At 46.5% G+C, this 19,220-nt stretch overlaps 1 protein-coding gene across 1 annotated transcript; it reads left to right on the forward strand.

The window, feature by feature from the left end:
• The first annotated feature begins 186 nt into the window (after positions 1–186).
• CHCHD4 (coiled-coil-helix-coiled-coil-helix domain containing 4) lies at positions 187–12,803 on the forward strand. The gene is made up of 3 exons (XM_045989675.1): positions 187–395; positions 5,941–6,039; positions 11,668–12,803. Exons 1-3 carry the CDS (start codon positions 374–376, stop codon positions 11,973–11,975), a joined length of 429 nt encoding a protein of 142 aa, XP_045845631.1. The 5' UTR covers positions 187–373; the 3' UTR covers positions 11,976–12,803.
• The last annotated feature ends 6,417 nt before the right edge of the window (positions 12,804–19,220 follow it).

Raw genomic sequence — 19,220 nt, forward strand, 5'->3', positions numbered from 1 at the left:
TGCGCGCCGCAGGGCCTCCTGGAAAATGTAGTCCGGGGTCAGGCGCGTTAGCCTCTGAGTTACAACACGTGCTGTACCTTATTGATGCGCCTGCGCACTGCGAGTCATTCCGGGATATGTAGTTCCTCCGGCCTCGAAGAGAAACCGAGCAGCGCGCGGCTTCTTGGGAAATGTAGTTCCCGGCTGTTTGGGGCCGGGCTGGGGCTGGGAGGTCGCAGAGGCAGGCGCGCGGCGGGCAGTCCTGGAGGGGGTGGGTTCCACGTGGGCCTCGGAGCCGCCCGCCCTGCCCGAGAAGAGGTCACCGCGTGAGCCCGCCGCCGCCTTGCTGCCACCACCGCTGTCGCCGCGAGGTCTGAGTGCCGGGGCTGCAGCCATGGCCTACTGCCGGCAGGAAGGTAGGCAGGGCGGGCTGCCATGGAGACCGGCCTACGAGGGCCTGCGGGGGACATGCGGTTTTGCCACCCCCGCGACACTTAGGCCCCGCTGCCCCGCGATCCCACTGCAGGCGCGGGAGACGCCAGGCGCGGCCCGGGGTACTGTCTTCGGGACCCTTGGGAGGGCTGGGCAGTGGGATCGCCACCTCCGTTTTGCAGATGAGAAGACGGAGACTGGGAGGAACAAGGCTGGTCCAAGGTCACTGTGAGACTGGAACCCGGACCTCAGAAGGACCGGCACGTGGGAGATTTAGTAAACTAGGCCAAGGGAGCACAGGAAGTGCTGAGCAGGCTTCCTCTGGCTCGTAATTGGGAATTTTTTCTTTTTACTGTCGCGCTTTACCACCCACCACGCGTTTGCATTTGTACTCGCTTTTTAACTGTCCCTCCTGAAAAGTTGCCACAGGGGTTAGGGGCTGTTCTGGAGTGGTAAAAGTGCCGCCCACATGGACATTTATTGAGCCCCTACTACGCACCAGGCACTTGTTCAACAGTCTTTATATGGCTTTCCTCACTGATCTCGTGGCGATTTTTATAATTCTAAGTGAGGCTCTGTTTGCATTTTACCAAAGAGTGGACCCTAAGACACAGAGCTGGCTGGCCTAAGGCACTTGACCCCCGAATATCCTGGAGCTGGGGTTTGAGCTTCTTCAGTCTGATCACAGAAACTGCACCATTCATTCAGTCTGGGGCCCGCTGGATTCCAGGGAGCTCTCTTCTGGGAACCCCCCACCTTTTCAAGGAAGTGCCCATCCCCACCTGTTTTCTCTTTGCTTCATCTGTTCTTACCTCTACTGAAGAACCCAGGAGTCTCTTGGCTGGAGTACAAGGGCCTCCCCACACACTGCCATTAACTGGCTTTTTGGCTGTGAGCTGCCACCTAACCCTTCCAGGCCCCAGTTTCCAACGGTACAGTGAAAAGTTGGTCTTCATTCATTTAGCAAGGTACTCGGCGGCATCTTCTCTGTGCCTGGCAGTTATGGTGGACACATGAGAATATAAAACTACAAAGAGTTGGAACTCACCCAGAAATTCTTTAGGGAATAGTCAGTCTGATTCCCTCAGCTTAATTCAGGGAATCTGAAGACCAGAGACGTGGAAGACCTACCTGAGGTCATATACCCAGGTAGGAGAATAGCTCAATCCAAAATTTCAAGCCTTTTCCCCAGTACCTCCTTCTGCTTCTGGAACTGCTTTTTTGGTTCTAGTTTATGGTCATAAAGCCATCATACTCACTGATGTCTCTAATTACTCAAACAATTTTGAGCTTTTTAGGTATAATGAGGCTGTGCCAGATGAACAACACCTCCCCTTGCCTGTTAGGATATCTAGGAGTCTCAGGTTCTTTGGGAAGGAAAGGTGGTTTCCATCTGCCACCCAAAACATGGATCTTTATCTTTTCCTGGGTCAAAGATCCCTCTCTTAGTTTGGGGATGAGACTTGAAAGCCCCTGCGTGATCTGGCTCCAGCCTGATTTCTAACTACCCTGTCAGTGCCAGGCTACACTGGTGTCTTGGTTGTTTCTTTGCCTGATGCCTCTGTTTCCCCAGCTCTTCCATGGCTGGCTCTTCATTCTGAATGAGTCACTTGCCTGAGCACATTTACTTCAAGGGTCCCCCCGCCACCACCCAACTTTCAGGTTAAACGTTTTGGCATCCTCGGTGTTCCATGGCGTAGACTCAGCCTCACTCCCTGGCCTTAGACCACCCACACTTTGATGTATTGGTGCCATACCAATCTTTTCTTTAGTTTCCTCTTTTTGTGGCTGTCTGCCTTCTCCAGTTCCTCAGCAGACATTTATTGAGCACCTGTGTTATGCCAGCCCCTGAGCAGGTGCTGGTGAGTGCAGGTACCATCATCTACTTTGTGGCGTTGGGGAAGAGATGGACGCTCCATCTGTGTCGGATCTGCTGAAGATTTTGACATGTCAAGATTCTCTGTGTGTTCCTATTCCCATTTCTGGGGGAAATGAGACCACCTATCCAAAGTTGTTTAGTTTTGTTTGTAGTCTGCTTAATGGTAAGAACCATTCTGTGTCCCTGTTCTCTGCTGAGGTCTTCAGTTTGTTTTCTCGTTTCATTTGTTCAACAAATATTGATTACCCACCATGTTCTGGACACTGTTCTAGGCTCTGGCGATACTGCAATGAATGGAATAGAGAAATTCTTGCCCCAGAAGAGTTGATCTTTCAGTGGGGAAACAGGGAGTCAGCAAATATATAATAATATGTTAGATGAGGAAAAGTGCTTCGGAGAAAAGGCAGACCAAGGGAGATGGAGAGTGGTTGGAGAAGGAGGCATCTGAGCAGGAGGTATGAAGGCAGGGAGAGGGTGACTGTGGGGATATCTGGAGGGTGCTCTTGGACATGAAGACAGCCTAGGCTCAGGCCTAGAGGTAGGTGTGCCCCCAGCGTGTCTAGTAAAAGCAACGAGGTGTGGGAATGGACGGAGCAAGTAGTGGGAGATAGGGAGATAGAGTGAGGGATGCAGATCTTTTTGGCTGTTTTTGAAGGTAGAGCCAACCAGATTTGATGATGAAGGTTGAGAGAAAGGAGTCAAGGATGGTGGACAGAGAGTAAAAATACTGAATTGGGGGTGTCTTGGTATCCAACTGTTTAATCAGGCTTTCTGTTCTCAGCTTCACCCTTAAGTCCTGCTTTCAGAGTGGGCCCTGGGGCCCCTGATTCCTGACCTTTACTGGGTTCAGAGCGGCTGAGCTGCTGGGGGACCTGTTTCCTAAAGCCACAAGAAGGTGCCCGAGATCACAGCTGTTATGTGCTTATTTTCAGATTTGAATTCTAGGTCTGAAACTCTGTGCTATCAGTGCCACTGAGCCAGACCCTCAAAGCTGGGCTTCCGTCTCAGCCTCAGAGCTATGCTTATGTTCTTTCTGCAGCTGGTTTCTGGCCCTTACTGTTACTTGTCCATGAAACAAAAGGAGCTCCACCTGGATACCAGGATTGGGGATGCAAAGACAGATCCCTGCTTAGAAACCAGTCAGATCACCCAGGGAAACCTCCCCCCCCAGTTGGATGATATGAATGTGTCCCTCCAGTTTCATAGGTTGAAATCCAAACCTCCAAGGGTGGTAGTATTAGTAGAAGGGGCTTTTGGGAGGTGCTTAGGGAATAAGGGTGGAGCTTTCACGTATGGGATAAATGCCCTTAGAAAAGAAGCTCTGGAGAGATCTCCAGCCCCTTCCACCCTGTGAGGACGCAAGGGAAGGCAGCTGCTGTGACGCAGGAAGGGGCCCTCACCAGAAGGTGACCATGCTGGGGCCTCGATCTTAGACTTGGCAGCCTCCAGAACTGTGAGCAATAACTTTCTGTTGCTTAGGAACTACCCCGGTGGTGGTATTTTGTTATAGCAGCCTGAACGGACCATCCAGGGTAGGAAAAGTGCCACTCAGGGAGGCTTGGAATCCTTACTTTCTCTGCCAGACAGCTCAGCAGGACCATTCCCCGCACAGTCTGTGAAGCCTCTAAGACTTAGGTGAAGCCACCGTTATCAACTAAAGGTATCAATAAACTTCAGCTTAATTTAGAATGTGTAGGTAAACATCCAGTAAATTAAAAAAATGGGTGAAAGAGGCAAGGAGCAGCAAGATGCAGGACTTTGCTCTCAAGGCTCTTGAAATCCGAAGAATGGTCCAGATGAAGCTATTTTTGCCCATGTACTGGCAGAACACGGGTGCTGATGAGGACACCAAACCTCAGTCAAAGACCCAGAGCGGCTGCATTGTGCTTTGGCATGAACAGCAGGCAGATGGGTCCTAGTTCTTCTTGGACACTTACCAGCTGTGTGGCCTTGGCCAGATAGAGGAATTGAGGAACCCAGCCTTGGAGTTCACAGTCAGGGACAGGACTGCAGTTTGGCACGTGGAGGGAGAGCTAGTTTGACAAGCAGGGAGGAGTTAGTCACAGGATGGCAGAACCACAGGTGGGCTGGAGGCCTGTCCCCGAGCATGCCAATGGTCAGCTGTCCTTACTGTTTGTTACCCCATGTGGGAGACCCTGTGGAGGCATGAGAAGGGTGCCTTCCCTCTGTCCCCAGAACTGTCTTCTCTGGAGATGTTGCTCTGCTTTTAGCCCAGTACTTGACTCAAACCTCTTCCGTAACAACTCCAAGCTTGGCGAGGGCCCACCGTTTTCCCTTGGTTTCTCTTAACAAGCCTGTGACTGAACTTTCCTGAATATAAAGGTAAAACAACTGAAATAATCATAGAAATTGCCAGCAGCTCCCAGAGAGCCACACTTCCGCAGGCCCAGCCTCTGCCCCCATTGTAGCTAACTCACTGCATGCCACTGATGAGGGCCTATCCAAGGGTCAGTCTGGATGGGACCTGGAGAATCTTCTTAAATGCCAGGCACTTTCCATCTGCTTCCAGATGAGGCCCCATTGTCCCACATCTCCTGGGTGAGAATGGGCAGTCAGTAGGGTTGTTGCATTTGTCCTTGTCCTTCACCAGGTGGGTACCCAGTAGCTTAGAAGAAAGCTCCTAGTCATTCATTCAGCAAACATTCTCTTGATTCTCAGCTTCTTGGGGCTTATTGTATAAAACATTCATTCCTGCTCCAAGCACACAAAGCTCTCAGGACAGTGTCTGAGTCATGCTAAGTACTCAGTGTTAGCTCTTGCTTTTATTCTTGTGTGTCTTGGGGGCGGTGGGGGCAGTGTGGGTCTGAGTAAAGGATCTCCACAGCATGGCCTTTGGAGACACACGGAACTGGGTTTACATTCCAGCCCGGTGTGAGCTCAGGTTCGTCACTTCCCGGAGCCTTAGGCTTTCACCCTGACTGGCTCCTGTCAGGGTAGTGATGGGATGGCAGGAGCTAGCTGACACACAGGACCCAGAGAGGGGCCGCCTCAGTCTGCCATCCAGGGACTGCAGGGGAAACCGATGACATGCAGTATGTAGGGTGCCGAAGACAAAGTGCTTCCGACCACAACAGGAATATCAGACAGACACCTTCTGTGTGGTTAGCTCGTGTGCATAGGTTTTAGGAAGGTGAGAGAGTGTGGATGGCTGGAAGGTGTAGGGGAGAGAGCTGGGAGGGTGTTGGATGGTAGAGGGGCCTGCCTTGCCATTTCCAGCCGGTTGACAGTCCAAGCGCCATAGGAATTCTGAGACGAGACTGGCTCTTTCTTGATGGGAGGAAGAAAGAAGTTGTTGCACCTCTCTGCCATCAGCACATCTGGGGACTGAAGCAGCTGCATTTCATTGGATTGGGCATGTTGGCTCCTACTTGGAGGGTGTATACAGCATCTTCTCCCTCACACGTGACCTCGGTCAAGTTTTTGTTCCAGTTGCAGCAGTCAGTAGAAGTGGCTGCTAGACCATCACACAGACTCAGTGATACAGCTCAGGAAGGACAGTCTGACGGTCACCTCACTTGGGGGCTTGGCATAGGACAGTCTTAAAACTTGGTTTTTGTGCCTTCTTTGGGTTTGGGGCTGTTTGGCTACTCTTGAGCAAAATGTTTCTTTCTCTGTTCTCCAAACACTAGGGAAGGATCGAATCATCTTTGTGACCAAAGAGGACCATGAAACTCCAAGCAATGCAGAGCTGGTGGCTGATGATCCCAATGATCCATATGAGGAGCATGGTGAGCGACACGGGCCTCCCGGGGACCCACGGACCCTTCCTGGGGGAAAATGTCCAAAATTGTGTTCCCATTTTGTTCTGGCCAAGGTCGGGTTTTTCAGGTGTCCTTCCCAGCCATGGACTATCTCCCAAGGACAAGGAGCTTAGCTGGCTTGCCCAGGTATGAGGGGGTGGCTGAGTGCTTTCCAGCCCTCATGCTGTTGCACTCGCCTGGCTGTTAGGCCAGAACCTAAGTTTCTTCTGAACTGAGGTCTTCTGCCTCTTTCTCTTCGGAGGTTTTACGCAGACTGAAGCTGGTCGGCTGCTTCCCGACCATGAAGGTTTAGGCAGGGGTTGTCGGGGTGGTCATGGAATCGGTCTGGCAGGCACTTTAAGGGGACAGGGATCCTCCTGCTCAGTCAAGCTGCCAGATGGGATTCTGCCGCATCTACAGACCGTTAGCAAGCAGGCCCGGAAGAGCCCTATCCCATGGTCTGTGAGGTGGTGAGGTCTGCTGTCTTTTCACGGGGGCTCCAGCAAGGACCCTGCACAAAAGCTCACTCAAGACTGAGGGACAGTTTTCCAGTGGCGGGATCCAACTCACCTAGACGGAACTGTTGCATGCAACTTAGTAATGGTTAGTAGTCTTTTGAGCCAAGGATGCCATTCCAAATGCTTTGGACCACTGGGCTCACTGGAACTTCCCCCGTGTGCGTGAAGCTGACCAGTGTGTGTGCAGGGTTTATATACAGTCTGTACCATGAACAGTACTCAGCTGACCAACCTAAAGCCATTTCTGACACCTGTGATAATCAGTGACCCTTTCAGTGCTGCCTGGTGGTAACTGTGGCCGAGAGAGCTTGTAGCAGCAACAGCCCATGGAGTATAGGCTCCCAATTGGAATTTTTCAGACGCTAGTTGAAGCATATGTTTTCAGGGAGAATGACTTACTGCTCCTGGGGATGAGAGTAGTCGAGCCAAGGCTGCATGTTGAGCACCCGGTTGGGAATGGTGGGAGGCACAGGTGTTTTAAAAGAAAGGCAGCTATGGAAGTGCCCTTGAACCAGCACTCCGTCTGTTAGTTCCAGTGCTCTGGAAATAAGTCGCCTGTCAGTTCCAGTGCTCTGCCTTTCTTGAGGTCCGTATTAGTTAAGCACATTTTGTGGGGCCTACAGAACCAATCACGCCATGTTTTGTTTGCCTCATGGCATTTTAAAAATTGGCTGTGACTCTGCTGAGCCTGTGCATTCCCCTTCCATTGCTGCCAGGACTTACCGTCCCTCATTAGAGTGCCAGGAGAAAGGCTGCAGAAGGAATTTGCATCCATTCAAAAAGGCTAGAGGATGGCCTTAAAGATCACCTGGTCTGCGGGAAACAGGGCCCAGGAGGAAGTGGGGACTGGTCAAGGAAGTTAGTGGCAGGGGCTAGAACTGCAGGCTTTTGATTGTATGTTCCAAACCTGCAAGCATCCAGGCTTAATTTGACATCTTGATGTCTGTGTATGTTTACATTTTGTCCTTGAAATGCAGATTGGCTGCCTAAGCGCCCTCTGGGAGAAGCGACCTCATTCTAGCATGCCTTCCCCTGAGAAATGACGAAGCATAGACTCCTGCAGACCTGGGCTGTTACTTTAAAAAGTTAGTATTAGTATTTCATTTGGAAGTTGGCTGCGCAGGTTTCCAGGTCTTGAGCCTTCCGAGCGCAGTGTTGGCATATATAGGCCTTGTTTTATCGCGCTTTGCAGATACTGTGCTTTTTACAAATTGAAGGTGTGTTAGGACCATGCTTGAAGCCCTGTTGGTGCCATTTTTTCAACAGCATTTGTTCACTTCATGTCTCTGTCACATTTTGGTAATTCTTGCAGTATTTCCAACTTCGTTATTATTGTAAATTTCATGGTGATCTGTGATTGGTGATCTTTGCTGTTCCTCATAACTGCTTTGGGTGCCATAAGCCAGGGAATTTAATCGGTAAATGTTGTGTGAGTTCTGACTGCTCCAAGACTGGCTCTTCCTTGTCCGTCTCCCTCTCCTCGGGTCTCCCCGTTCCCTGACACAATACTGATAGTAGGCCAGTTAACAGCCTGGCCGTGGCCTCTAAGTGTTCAGGTGAAAGGGGAAGTTTGCAGTCTCTCCCATCACACCAAAAGTTAGAAGTCATTGAGCTTAGTGAAGAAGGCCTGTCAGGAGCCAAGATGGGCAGAAGGCTAGGCCTGTTGCACTAAACAGTCAGCCAAGTTGTGAAGGCCAAGGAAAAGTTCTCCTCCAGTGAATACACAAATGATAAGAAAGTGTAACAACCTGAATGCTGATGCAGAGAAGGCTGTAGTGGAGAGAAGATAACACCAGCCACAGCATTCCCTTAAGCCAGAGCCTCATGGGGAGCAAGGCCCTCTCCCTGTCGCTCTGTGAAGGCGGAGCGAGGTGCGGCAGCTGCAGAAGAGAAGGGCGAAGCCGGCAGGGGCGGTTCACGAGGGTGAAGGAGAGACGCCGTCTCCGTGACAGAAAAGAGCAAGTGCAGCAGCGGGTGTTGGTGCCGAAGCGGCAGCGCGACGTCCAGATCTCGCCGAGATCACGAGTGAAGGTGGCCGCCCTACACGACGATTTCCAGTGCAGATGAAACAGCCTTGTAGTGCAAGAAGAGGCCATCGAGGACCTTCAGAGCCAGAGAGAAGTCGTTGCCTGGCTTCAGAGCTTCCAATTCCACTGGTGACTTAAAGTTGAAGCCAGTGCTCACTTACCATTCCCAAAATTCTTAGGGCCTTGAGGATGGGCCTGGATAACAGCACATCTGTTTACAGTGTGGTTGACTGAATATTTTAAACCCACTGTTGAGATCTGCTGCTCAGAAAAGAAAGATTGCTTTCAAAATACTACTGCTCATTGACAGCGCACCTGGTCCTCCAAGGGCATTGGTGGAGACGTACGAGATTGTTGTTTTCATGCCTGCTACCACAACATCCATGCTGCATTCCATAGATCAAAGAGTCACTTTGATTTCAAGTCTTACTGTTTAAGAAGTATATTTCGTAAGGCTATAGCTGTCGTTAGACAGTGATTCCTCTGTTGGATCTGGGCGAAGTCAATGAAAACCTTCGGGAAAGGATTTACCGTTCTAGATGTCATAAAGAACAAGTGTGACTCATGGGAAGAGGTCAGAATATCACCATGAAGAGGAATTTGGAAGAAGCAGATTACAAGCCTTGTGGAGGACTTTGAGGGGTTCAGCACTTCAGGGAAGGAAGTGACTGCAGAGGTGGTGGAAATAGCAGGAGAACTAGGATTAGAAGTGGAGCCTGAAGGGGCACCTGGGTGGCTCAGTAGGTTAAGCCTCTGCCTTCGGCTCAGCTCATGATCTCACGGCCCTGGGATTGAACCCTGTATGGGGCTCTGCTCAGCAGGAAGCCTGCCTCCCCCGCTCTCTGCCTACTTGTGATCTCTCTCTCTGTCAGATAAATAAAATCTTAAAAAAAAAAAAAATGTGGAGCCTGAAGGTGTGACTGAACTGCTTTGATCTCATGATCAAGCTTTAACTGATGGCTGCAGGATTAGGGGAGTGAACTGGGAGGGGGATTAAGAGTACAGTTATCTTGATGAGCACCGAGAAGGGTATAGAATTATGTACTATACACCTGAAATTAATATAGTACTGTAAGTTAATTACACTTCAATTAAAAAAAAGAAGCTTTATTGGATTGGAGGTTACTTTTGATTGATAAGCAAAGAAAGTGGTTTCTTGAGATGGAATCTACACCTAGTGGAGATGCTATGATCGTTGAAATGACAACAGAAGATTTAGAATAGGGCATAAAACCACAGCAGGGTTTAAGAGGACTGAGTTCAATTTGAAAGAAGTTCTGTTCCGGGTAAAATGCTATCAAACAGCATCACATGCTACAGAGAAATTCTTTGTGAGAGGAAGAGTCCATTGATGTGGCAAATTTCATTGCTGTCTTATTTTAAGAATTGCCAGAACCACAACCCAAATCAGTCCGCAGTCATCAACATCATGGCAAGGCCCTCCACCAGCAAAAATTTACAACTCGCTGAAGGCTCAGATGATGGTTAACATTCTTTAGCAATAAAGTATTTTCAATGAATGTATATGCATTGTTTTTTACACATAATGCTGTTGTGCCCTGAATACAGGGTGGTGCAAGCATAGCTTTCCTCTGCGCCGGGAAACCCAGAACAGAATGTGATGTGCTTGATGGGCTAGCTTTACTGTGTCCGGAGGCCAACCCGCAGGGTCTCTGAGGGGACCCTGTAGGTTTCTGGCACCGTGTGGGCCTGCAATAGGGAGAGGTGGTACGATGTGGGGGAGACAGCTTGGGCTCTGGGAATCCTTTGGGCCCTGGCTGTAGTCCTGATTTAGACCCCACTGAACCACAAAATCTCCTGTGCGCACTGGGATTTGTAGTACGTATTGAAGAAGGTCGTCAGAAGGAGTGTGTGTTTTGCCACAGATCGTTTGGTACTCGAGAGCATGCCCTGCAGCTAGTGATGGTCTAGTGGTGACCTGCCCGCTGGGGTTGCGGTAACCACTGACATCTCCACTGGTAGCCCAGTTTACCAGTGAGCAACTGCAGCCGCAGATCTGTTGGTCATTGAAGTTGCCTGAGCTAGAACAAAGACGTGGGGCTCAGCCTAGGCCTAGGACTTTGGACACTAACTCAGAGGGCCATACCTGGGTATTTGGTTAGAGCGAAAAATTTTGTCACTTCACTGGGCATCTTAGAATCTTACAGAGTGCTCTCAGTCCTGTAAAAGACTCATGTAAGAAACTTCCATATGAATCTTATTTCCCCGTCTGTTACAAAGCTGGAAATGAAGGCGTCATCTTGAAAGCTTTTTAGAAAACCAGGAAATACTATTTAGATGTGAATAAGATTCAAAGAAAGTGTAAATTTCAAAATTAAGGGGCCCTGTAGAATATTGCAGCTGAATTCAGTCTGCAGTGGCCCCCCTTCCCTGAAACGCACGTGCTATTTAGCAGCTGGTCAGTATGGTTAACATCCTTCTAGGCTTTTCGTTGTTATAAAACTGGAACACGCCATCTGGTGTGCCACTAGCTTTTTCCTCAACAGCATATGCCTTGGGTAGCTCCCTGCCGGTGCAGAAGGCTCAGCCTCCTCTTGACCAGTCCTTACACTGAGCTGCTGAGAGCATCTGCAGAGCCAGAGGGCCTTGATGGGGCGAGGTGCCTTTTTTGGAGGCAGGGGTGTTCTGGTCCTGATCATTTGAGCAGGAGCAGAAGAGAGGGTGAAAGGAGGAGGTCAGTACTTCAGCTCCTTAAAGCTTCTTGCTCACCAACCCAATGGTGGTTTCTTCTTCCGATTAAGTGGTTTACAGTGTTTAGCACAGCCGGAGCCCTCGCACTGGGAGGCGGCTGAAAATATAGGTCAGGGTAGTGCATGGAGAAAGTTGCCGTTGGTAGCTTCTGTCCAGCCAAACCAAAGGATGCTGCATTTGCACAGGCATTTGAGCCTAATCCAAATATAGAGAAAGGTCCATGGGCAAGGGCCTACCAGTCACTATTTCCTGTTGTTCTGTACCTCCCAAGTATCTTTTGAGGACTGGACTTGGTTTTGCTTTTTCAGAAATCTTTGAGAGCCTGTCTCACATTTTCCTTGCCCATTTTCCCATCCTAGGATTGATCCTGCCAAATGGAGACATTAACTGGAACTGCCCGTGCCTTGGGGGAATGGCCAGTGGCCCCTGTGGGGAACAGTTCAAGTCAGCCTTTTCCTGCTTCCACTATAGCACGCAGGATGTCAAGGGGTCAGACTGTGTAGACCAGTTCCGGGCCATGCAGGAATGCATGCAGAAATATCCCGACCTCTATCCCCAGGAGGACGAGGAGGAAGAGGAGGAAGAGAAGAAGCCAGCAGAACGTTTAGAAGAGACAGCTGCCACTGAGGCCACTGCAACCAAAGAAGAAGAAGAGGGGTCAAGCTAATGAAGGCAACAAGGCACTGGGCTCCAGTCCTTATGCTTCAGAGTGATACGAACCTTTTGCAAAATGCCTTTTGGTCATTCTCCGAGAAAGTGTCTTTCCCTCTGTTGTTCTGTGCACTGTAATGTACAAAATAACTTATTTTGATGATCAGGGATCTTGGTCCTTTGACATATTACACTGGAAAAAAATGTATGTGTGTCTCACATAAACCTATCAGCAAATGTAGCTGTCATTTTTGAATTCTCTTTTCAAATTATCCTGAATTTTGCCACTTTGAAATAACGTGCTGTGTTCAGCAACCAAAAATCATTATCTGGGAGTGTCTTGTGAGTGAGCTGATTTATTCTGATTGATTATATCCCTTTTAGTAGATTTTTATACCCCTCTGGGAAATGAAATAGAAACAAAACCAGCTTCCTTTAGAGTTGCTGGAGTGGGGCCATTCCTAACAAAACAAGCCAGCTGATCAGGTAACATATTTCTCACGAGCCATCTTGACCTTGAGTATATGAGGAGGTACTATATTTCATTTCTGATGCATTTTGGTTTCCATTTTTACGTTGAGCTCCAGGTTTTCTGTGTTTGGAAATTGGAGCTGTAGACCCTCTGATTCAAAATCCCTTTCTGAGTGAAAAGAAAGGCTGGTTCTGCTGTTCTAGTTATTCCAAAAGCCCTGGTTCGGGGCCTGTGTTCACACTGGCTCTTTGTCAGCCCGTTCAGAATGCAATGTTCTTGAGGTGGGGACCTAATTGTTACCAAAGTAGCAACCAAGAGACGAAATGGTGTGAATTAAGTAGTCAATTAAAGGAAAACGTGATTTTTACCTGACGTTGAGTGTGCCCTTTGTTTTTACTAATTATAAATATTTTTGGTATAAGGAAATAGAAATATGAAAAATTCCCTGGTTTGAATCTGTTAATGTTTTCTGTTGAATTCCTAGCAAATCTGTTGTTTTTGTTAATTAGTAGATCGTCCATGCAGATACCACAGTTAATTTGTGAGGCAGAGAAGGCTCTGCCCATCTTGGAGATAAGGAACTGCAGCCTTCACAGGTTAAGTAACTAGCCCAAGGCAACTTCAGGACAAATTTCAGGCCAGGATATAGTACTACCTCATTTGTTCCCTGTGTGTTAGTTATCTATTGCCATGTAAAAAATTAACCTTAAAACTTAGAAGTTTGAGGGGCGCCTGGGTGGCTCAGTGGGTTAGGCCGCTGCCTTCGGCTCAGGTCATGGTCTCAGGGTCCTGGGATCGAGTCCCACATCGGGCTCTCTGCTCCGCGGAGAGCCTGCTTCCCTTCCTCTCTCTCTGCCTGCCTCTCATGATTTCTCTCTGTCAAATAAATAAATAAAATCTTTAAAAAAAAAAAAACAACTTAGAAGTTTGAAACCAACATTTATTGTCTCATAGCTTCTGTTGGTCGGGGTTCTGGGCACAGCTTACCTGGGTCCATGGCTCAGAGTCTCAAAAGGCTGTGATCATCTCAAAGCTTAACAGGCCTTCCAAAATCACTCAGGTAGTTTGGGGCAAAAATCAGTTCCTTTTGGGTGGTTGGGCTGAGGGCCTCAGTTCCTCACGGCCTGTCTGCCAGCATCCTCCCTCGGTTCCTGGTCACGTAGGCCTCTGCTTAGGGCAGCTGATAACATGGCTGGCGGCTTCTGTGAGAACAAGTGAGAGAGCAAGGTGAAGCTATGACCCAGACTCCCAGTGATTTGCACCAGCTACCTACACACAGTGTTTTCGGTCTGTGTTTTGTTATTTTGCGATGCAGGCTGGTGTGTTGTATCAGCCAGGTTTCTTAGCAGAACATTGTTCTGCTCTCATTTTTTTTTCTCAGTAAGTTCTATGACTATATAGATTTTAACAACATTTTGGTAACCCATAAATGTTATTAAAATAATAACATTTTAGTGGCCCAAACTATTAGAAAATAGCTCTCATATGAAAATAAAAGCCGCCTCATTCTCCTGGAAGAACCAAAGAAAAATCACATGAATTAGATAATTTTACACATAACTTTATAGGTCTGCTATAGGCCCAGAATAGTACTTGTAGAAATGACTTGTTAGTGTGATGTAAGTAGACAGGCTTTTCCCTCTAATTAAAAAAAGGGAGAAAAAGAGCACATAGTTTGTCAAAATCAGGCATCAAGAAGACAGTAGGACTGTTTGGTGCTGGGTACAGCCTATCATTAACCAGTATTATGGCTGGACCGGCCCTTATGGTTCTTAGTAAATGTTTACAAGATCCCCTGCAGCAGTCACCATCAAGACACTGAAAAATAAGTTTATTACAGGACCCCAAGTTATGTGTACCACGCAGTGAGGTTGAGGGGAAAGTTGGGGAGGAGAAAGAATGAATGGGCGGGCCCGGGGTTATGCTTTTATTGGGGCTGAGGGTGGGGCCTAGGGTTTCACGAACTCACATTTTATTGGTGAATTTAAAACGTGCAAGTGGGAATTTAAAGTGCTGGAAGAGAAAAAACAAGTGGCTTAAGTAGTCAGTTACAGAAACCAACTAGGATCCCTAAAACCAAGGAGCCTGGGCCATTGGGGAGTAAACGCTGACTTCTTAGGGTGTAGCTGGCAATGTGTTTATTCGACATTGCCATCTTTGAAGTGAATGGATAGACCATCAAATAAGGAAAGAAAGCCCAACATTGTCAGGGCTAATACTACAAGGGATATCTATGAAGTATTAATTGAATAACTACTTTCATGTCTTTGAAATTTTCCATAATAGAAAGTTAAAAAACATATGCTAAGCAAGAATGTTTAAGCGCTCCTCATTACCTCAAGTCAGTGGAGGCTCATAGCCAAATTATTGCTGTCCAAAATAATGGCCCTATAGATAGTTCTCTAAAGATATGCAAATGGCCAACATGAAAAGGTGCTCAACATTGGTCATTAGGAAAATGCAAATCAAAACCACAATGAGATAACCACCGTGCACCCATTAGGGTGGCTATTATTTAAAAAAACAAACAAACGGGAAAATAAGCGTTCGTAAGCATATAGAAGCATAGGAACCTTGGAGTTTCTTCAAAAAGTTAAACACCAGGTTAGCATATTATCCCACAATTTTCTTAGGTATATTTCCCCCAAATTGAAAATGGGTATTAAGTCACTTATCATTAATGTATCATTAATAAATATCATAATGCTGCTCTGAACATTATTGATATATACATTGATATATACATGATAAATACAGCACTCTTTACTGTAACCGAAAGGTGGAAACCACCTAAATACTCATTAGTAGATAAATGGATAAGCAAAATGTGATACATACATATACATACACATATACATACATACAGTAGACTATATTCAGCCAGAAGATACTGATAACACTGTAATACAGTACTGATAATAAAAGTTGGATAAGCTTCAACAACATGCCCAGTGAAAGAAGCCAGACACAAAAGGTCACATATTGTGAGTCCATTTATTTATTTATTTTAAAAGATTATTTATTTATTTATTTGACAGACAAAGATCACAAGTAGGCAGAGAGGCAGGCAGAGAGAGAGGAGGAAGCAGGCTCCCCGCTGAGCAGAGAGCCCGATGTGCGGCTCGATCCCAGGACCCTGGGATCACAACCTGAGCCGAAGGCAGAGGCCCTAACCCACTGAGCCACCCAGGCGCCCCTGTGTGAGTCCATTTATATGAAATTTCTAGAATAGCCAACTCCAAAGCAACAGAAAGCAGATTAGTGGTTGTCAGGGAGTAGGGAAGAATTGGAAGTGATTACTTATTGGGTATAGGATATTTAGGGGTGATGAAAAAGCTTTGAAACTAGAGAGAGGTCACACAACATTGTGAATGCACTAAACACCAAGTTGTACACTTTAACAAAATTGTATGTTATGTGAATTTCACCTCAGTTTTTTAAAAATTGAAATCCCAGTTACAGGGAGAAGGGAATCAAGTACAAAATGGTACAACCCTTTTGGAAAAAAGTTTGACAGTTTTTAGAAAGTTTAAACACACACCCGCCATATGACCCAGGCATTTCACACCTACCTATTTATCCAAGAGAAATGTGCACATATCCACACAAAACTTGTGCGTGAGTGTTCATAGTAGCTTTGTTTGTAATAACAAAAACCTGGAAACTACTAAAAAGCCCATTAACAGGTGAGTGATTAAACAAATTATGGTATATTCATACAATGGAATACTCAGCAATAAAAACTGGATGTTGTTATAACATGGATGAAGCTTAATAAAGGAAGCCAGATAAAAAGTACATTCGGTGTACTTTCATTTCTATAAAAATTCTACAAAGTGCAAACATAATGATAGAAACAGGTCAGGGGTCCCTGGGTGTCTCAATCAGTTGATTTTGGCTCAGATCATGATCTCACAGTCATGGGATTGAGCCCCATGTTGGGTTGCACACTCAGCATGGCGTCTGCTTGTCCCTCTTGCTCTCTCTCTCTTTCAAATAAATAAATAAAATCTTAAGAAAAAAGAATAAAAAAGATCAGTGGTTGCCTGGGGATAGGGTTGGATCAGGAGGGAAGAGGCAATTCATGAAACTTTTGCAGGTGATGATACATTATTTTAATTGTGAAGATGGTGTCATGGGTGCATACATATGTCAAAACCCATCCAACTGTATACTTTAAATAGATTCACAGAGTATCAGTTATACATTAGTAAAACTTTTTTTTTTTAAATATTTTATCCCAGGGGGAGGAAAGCAAGCAGCATAATATTCCATTGCAGACATAAGTACCACATCTTTATCCATTCATCAGTCAATGGACACTTGGGCTGTTTCCTTAATTAAGCTATTGTAGATAATGCTGCTATAAATGAGAGAGAGAGAGAGAGAGACAGACAGACAGACAGACAGACACACCAAGAAAATAGACACCTAGGGTGCCTGGGCGGCTCAGTGGGTTAAAGCCTCTGCCTTCGGCTCAGGTCATGATCCCAGGGCCTTAGGATCAAGCCCCGCATCAGGCTCTCTGCTCAGCAGGGAGCCTGCTTCCTCCTCTCTGCCTGCTTCTCTGTGATCTCTGTCTGTCAAATAAATAAATAAAATCTCTAAAAAAGAAAAGAAAAGAAAATAGACACCCAACTATAGAGAAGAAACTGCTGGTCACCCAGGAGGGCAGGGATGGGTGAAACAGGCGAAGGGGATTAGAGTACACTTATGAGCACTAAGGAGTACCCAGAAGTGTTGAATCACTACCTTTTACACCTGAAACTACTATTACGCTGTAAGTTAACTCACAGGAATTCAAATAAAAACTTAAAACAGAAATAAATACAAGTAGATAAGAAAAAAATGGAACACTTAGAAATAGACAAAGATCATTGAGGGGTGCCTGGGTGGCTCAGTCATTGAGCATCCGCCCCTCTCCCACTCCCCCTGCTTGTGTTCCCTCGCTCACTGTGTCTCTGTCAAATAAATAAAATCTTAAAAAAAAAAAAAAAAGACCGTTGAAAGGAAAAATTCTTCAAAAATCAAGATCAAGTTTAAACTAGTCTCATCAGGGCACCTGGGTGGCTTAGTCAGTTAAGCGGCTGCCTTCTGCTCAGGTCATGATCCCAGGGTCCTGGGATCAAGCCCCATATCAGGCTTCCTGCTCAGCAGAGAGCCTGCTTCTCCCTCTCCGTCTGCTGCTCTCCTTACTTGTGCTCTCTATCTCTCTAATAAATAAATAAAATCTTAAAAAATAAAAATAAAAAAAAAAAAAACCAGTCTCATCACCAGTGGCGAGTGGTTTAATCTATCATGTCTACATAATGGGACCTTTGCAAAATTCCACAAATTACAGGATTTGGGGAGCTTCTTTACCAGAATGCAGCACAGATTTTTTTTTTTTTTTTTTTTTGTCCTTACGTAGAAGTTGAACACTAGTGAAAAAGTTACTGATATATCAAGAATAAAGAAAAATCTTAAATACCTTCAAGGGAAAGGGACAACTTTTCAAAAAATCAGTAACAGTATGATTTGTGGATTTCTCAATGACAGTGGATTTCTCATCAGCAAAATAGTTGAGTAATAAAGTCAGTAAATATCTCCAACATGCAGAGAGGTCATAGTAGTTGGTGACTCCCCATAGAATCTACATACAATTAAAGCTATTAGAGGGGAAAAGGCACAAGAATATTTGAAAATATATGAAATCTTACTACTTACATAGAGCCTTGTCAAAAATTTTAAAAATTCTAAAGGACATTTTTTCAACAAGAAGAAAAACTCTGGTCAGAAACAGCTTTCCCACTTCCATGTGAATCTGAAAATGACTTGGCTGGAGTTTATTTTATTTTTTATTTTTATTTTTTAAAGATTTTATTTATTTGACAGACAGAGATCACAAGTAGGCAGAGAGGCAGGCAGAGAGAGGGGAGAAGCAGGCTCCCTGCTGAGCAGAGAGTCCCATTTGGGGATCGATCCCAGGACCCTGGGACCATGACCTGAGCTGAAAGCAGAGGCTTTAACCCACTGAGCCACCCAGGCGCCCCTTGGCTGGAGTTTAGAGTTGGCTCTTGGGTAGCAGAGCAAACTGCCAATTGTGCTATTTGTCACGTGGCCCCTCCATTTCTATGCCATCCTATGGGACCAATGAGTGGGGACCTGACAATGTGTCCCTCCATTCTGAATCCTTCTGGGCCTGTGCCTCCTTTCTGGTTGGCTCTGTGGAAGTGTAACCAGCCAGCCTTACAGCTCCATAACTGATCCCTGATGCCCCGTGAGCCACCACGCTGCTGATTAGGGACTACTTGACTGCTCAACAGTGTGTGATGGAGAATGACCAAAGGTTACTGTAAACATAGCATGGGGCGATGATTTGTAGCTATGATTCTAGGCATCTGGGTGGAGCCTGAGCACAGGGGATGGCCAGGAGAGGGGAGGCAGATATGGTGTAAGGCACGTGGGGAATAGATCCAGGCATGTGTTTGATTTTCCATTCCCACTGATAATAAAAGACAAGTTTGCATTTATAAGGCAAGGACAAAATTACTTGACTATTTTGCCTAGCACTATACCCATTTTCCTCCTTTGTATTATAATAAAGTCTGGGGGGAGCGTTTCATCTTTGTATGCACCAGATCATCATGTTGGTTCATGACGCCATGCTAATGGGATCTGGTGATCGGTCATTAGGAAGTGATGGGGTCCATGATCAAAGGAGCGAGACTAATACAAAGCGAAAGTCAAGCAAAGCTTTATTTCGTGCCAGCATCAAGAATCAAACCAACCGGCCGGGGCTGTCTCTTA

Source organism: Meles meles, chromosome 20, assembly GCF_922984935.1.
Source record: "Meles meles chromosome 20, mMelMel3.1 paternal haplotype, whole genome shotgun sequence".
Taxonomy (NCBI): domain Eukaryota; kingdom Metazoa; phylum Chordata; class Mammalia; order Carnivora; family Mustelidae; genus Meles; species Meles meles.

Excerpts from the sequence above, each read along its gene's own strand:
- CHCHD4 (XM_045989675.1), top strand. The coding sequence starts at position 374 with ATGGCCTACTGCCGGCAGGAAG. Across the intron at positions 396-5,940 it reads GGCCTACTGCCGGCAGGAAG|GGAAGGATCGAATCATCTTT; the intron begins GTAGGCAGGGCG and ends TCCAAACACTAG. Across the intron at positions 6,040-11,667 it reads TGATCCATATGAGGAGCATG|GATTGATCCTGCCAAATGGA; the intron begins GTGAGCGACACG and ends TTCCCATCCTAG.